General features: G+C 53.5%; 1 protein-coding gene across 1 annotated transcript; it reads right to left on the bottom strand.

The window, feature by feature from the left end:
- Positions 1–636: 636 nt before the first annotated feature.
- Positions 637–3587, bottom strand: ETH_00003400 (CAM kinase, CDPK family TgPK1, putative; the record flags this gene model as incomplete). The annotated part of the gene is made up of 5 exons (XM_013378798.1): positions 637–954; positions 1377–1463; positions 1907–1996; positions 2189–2344; positions 2691–3587. The coding sequence occupies 5 exons, from the start codon at positions 3585–3587 to the stop codon at positions 637–639; spliced, it is 1548 nt and encodes a 515-aa protein (XP_013234252.1).
- Between the last annotated feature and the right edge of the window lie 39 nt (positions 3588–3626).

Below are 3626 nucleotides of genomic sequence, written 5' to 3'. Positions count from 1 at the left end.
GCTGCAGCTGCGCTGCTGCTGCAGCTGCTGCAGCTTCCTTTCCCACTGCCCGTACAGCGAAGCCTACAGCAGCTCCTGTCTCTCCTGCAGCGCAGCAGCAGCTGCTGCTGCTGCTGTCACTACTACTACTACTACCACTACTACTACTGCAGCTGGTGTGCTGCTGCTGCTGCTGCTGCTGCACTCACCGACGGCCCAAACCGCACCTGCCGCTGCAGAGGGCCTTCTACTGCTAGTACTGCTACTGCTAGTACTACACCCCCTACTACTGCTGCTGCTGCTGCAGCTGCAGCTGCTGTGCTGCTGGTGCTTCTGCTGCTGCTGCTGCTGCTCACTGATGGCCCAGACATTGCACTTGGCGCTGTAGAGGGCCTGCTACTAATACTTCTACTAGTACTGTGCCCGCTACTAGGACTACAACTTCTGCAGCTGCAGCGCTGCTGCTGCTGCTGCTGCTGCTGCTGTTGCTGCTGCTGCTGCTGCACTCACCGACGGCCCAAACATCGCACTTGGCGCTGTAGAGGGCTTGCTACTGCTATCACTACCACTGGTGCCACACCCGGTACTACTACTGCTGTTGCAGCTGCAGCGCCGCTGCTGCTGCTGCTGCTGCAGCAGCAGCTGCTGCTGCTGCACTCACCGACGGCTCAAACAACGCACTCGGTGCTGTAGAGAGTTTGCCACTGCTACCATTACCGCTAGTACTATATCCCCCACTACTGCTGCTGCAGCTGCAGCGCCGCTGCTGCTGCTGCTGCTGCAGCTGCTGCTGCTGCTCCTGCTGCTGCTGCACTCACCGACGGCCCAAACATCGCACTTGGCGCTGTAGAGGGTTTGCCCCAGGAGGATTTCCGGGGGTCTGTACCAGAGGGTGACAACTTCTTTGGTGTACTTTTTGTGTCCTGGGGGAATCCCGAACTTTCTGGCCATGCCAAAGTCGGCCATTTTGAGCACCTGCGGCGCCCAAGCAGCAGCAAATCGGTTTGCTGCTCTGCGGAGACTGGTGCAGCAAGAGGCGCAGCAGCAAAAGCTGCCGACGGGACCCAAAATGGTCCTTTCAGGAGTTCTGCTTCTCGAGAAAAACCCTAAAACGTTTTGCTGCTGCTGCAGCAAACGGCGTTTCTACTTGCTGCTGCAGCCGCAGCAGGAGCGCCAAATGCAGCCGCCGCAAACGCTGATTAGGGTTTAGGGTTTAGGGTTTGGGGTTTCGGGTTTAGGGTTTGCGGCCTCTCTGCTGTTTTTGGGAGCCAAGAGGCGGTTTAAACGCCCAGCAGCAAATAACAAACAACAAACAATAAATAATAAATAAATAATAAATAAATAATAAATAAATAATTAATTAAATAGTTAATTAATTAATTAAAAATAAATCCCACCCCCTTGTTGGAGTACAGCAAATTGCTGGGCTTTACGTCGCGGTGAAAGACAAAATTTGCATGCAGGTAAGCCAGCGCCTCCAGCAGCTGCAGCAGCAAAACAAATGGACAATTATATATTTATTATTTATTTATCATTATTTATTTATCATTATTTATTTTTTATTATTTATTTATTATTATTTATTTATTATTATTTATTTCCTATTTATTGTTGTTTATTTGGTATTTAGTTGGTATTAATTCAAAGAAAGGAGGAACGGAGAAGCGCAACGGCGAAAGCCGCGATGCAGCAGCAGCAGCAGCAGCAGCAGCAGCAGCACCAAAGGGTCTGTTATGCAAATGTGTCAAAAGAAGGAAAACACTTGCAAATAAAAACTCAAAAAAGAATTTTGAATTTCATTTCTAGCGTTTAAAGCCGCAAACCCTAAACCCTAGTTGCTCCCGAATAAATAAAAACTAATCAAAAAGTTATTTATTTATTTATTTTATTTATTTATTTATTTATTTATTTATTGTAATTTATTTACTTGTTTCAAAAGACATTTTCTTTCAGCAGTTGTGAACTCCGGCTTTTCATCCATGAGGGTTTTGAGTTCGTGCTCAATGTACTCCATCACCTGTACAAAACCCTAAACCCTAAACCCTAAACCCTACACCCTAAACCCTACCAAGACAACCCCCCCCACCCCGTGAGAAGCAGCAGCTCTGCTGCGAGCGGAAGCAACCACCAAACCCCAACAACAGCAGCAGCAACAACAGCAACAGCAGCAACAACAGCAGCAGCAGCAGCAACAGCAGCAGCAGCTAACCATGAAAACTTGCTGCTGGCCGCTGCCCACGACCACCTGCTGCACATTCAAAACGTTGGGATGATTCAATTCCAACAAAATCGAAATTTCCCGCAAAGAGGTCACTGGGAAACCCTCAGACCACAGCTTCGCGTGGTACTTCACCTGCTTCAGCGCCTGCAGCAGCAGCAGCAGCAGCAGCAGCAGCAGCAGCAGGGGCGGCGGCGGCAGCGGGATTCAGCAGCAGCAGAGGCAGCAGCAGCAGCAGCACAGTGAGGGGCTCAGTTATGGCGAGGAAGCAGCCATGGAAACTTCAGCTGCTGCAACTCCACACCCCCAAACCCTAAACCCTAAACCCTAAACCCTAAACCCTAAACCCTAGATCCTGGAAACTGCTCAAACCCTAAAGAGCCCCAACCCCCAGCCTGTCGAACCAGCCAGCTGCAAACCCCCAACCCTCAAACCCTAAACCCTCCCCCCCAAACCCTAAACCCTAAACCCTAAACCCTAAACCCTTGCGCACTACGATTTCGTGGGTGGCGAGGTCGAGGGCCCTGAAGACAGCGCCGTAAGTGCCTTCGCTGATTTTATTTAACTTTTTAAAAGAGCTGACAGAGCGGCAGCCATAAACTAAAGAAGACCAAACTTTGTTGTGCTGCTGCTGCTGCTCCTCTTCGTATTCGTCGTGCTGCAGCAGCAGCTGCTGCAGCTGCTGCTGCTGCAGCAGCCCGGGCCCCGAACCCGCTTCCAACGAGCCCTCTAGCCCGCAGTCCGCCCCCAGCCCGCTTCCTGCTGCTGCTGCTGCCTCTGCTGCTGCTGCTGCTCCGTCTGCTGCTGCTGCAGCAGACGCAGGCAAGTACGGGCCGTACATCACATCGCCAGCAGCAGCAGCAGAACCACCCCCTTGCTGCTGCTGCTCCTCTGCTGCTGCGTCGCCGCCTCCCGAAGCCTCGCCGCCGCCCCCGCCTGCTGCTGCTGCTGCTGCTGCTGCTGCAGGTTCTGTTGCTGCTTCCGGCGTCAGCAGCAGCTCGTCAGGCCCCACCTCAGGGGTAAAAAGGTCCTCCTCAGCAGCAGCGTCAGCAGCAGCAGCGTCATCTTCTGCTGCTGCTGCTGCTGCTGCATCTTCCTGCCCCCCGTCGCAGTCTGCTACTGCTGCTGCAGCACTGCTGCTCTCCGTTGCTGCAGCCGCAGAAACTGCTGCGGCTGTGGCAACAGACGCAGCCACCCCAGCAGCAGACACGGCTGCTGCTGCTTCTGAAGCACCACTTGCTGCTGCTGCTGCTGCTGGTGTGCTGCTGCTGTGGGCGCCCCGCGACGGGCTTTCGCCCGCGCCCGCCGGCCCCACTGACTCCAGCTGCTGCTGCTGCTGCTGCTGCTGCTGCTCTTCAGAGTCGCCGTTGCTGCTGCTGCTGCTGTTCATATTTGAAATCTCTCCCTCCTCAACTTCCACTGTGCCGCC

Source organism: Eimeria tenella, genomic scaffold (genome assembly GCF_000499545.2).
Source record: "Eimeria tenella Houghton genomic scaffold, Eth_scaff1024, whole genome shotgun sequence".
In the NCBI taxonomy this organism is placed as follows: domain Eukaryota; phylum Apicomplexa; class Conoidasida; order Eucoccidiorida; family Eimeriidae; genus Eimeria; species Eimeria tenella.
The sequence above is the reverse complement of the archived record's forward strand: the minus strand, read 5'-3'. Positions and strand labels throughout refer to the sequence as shown.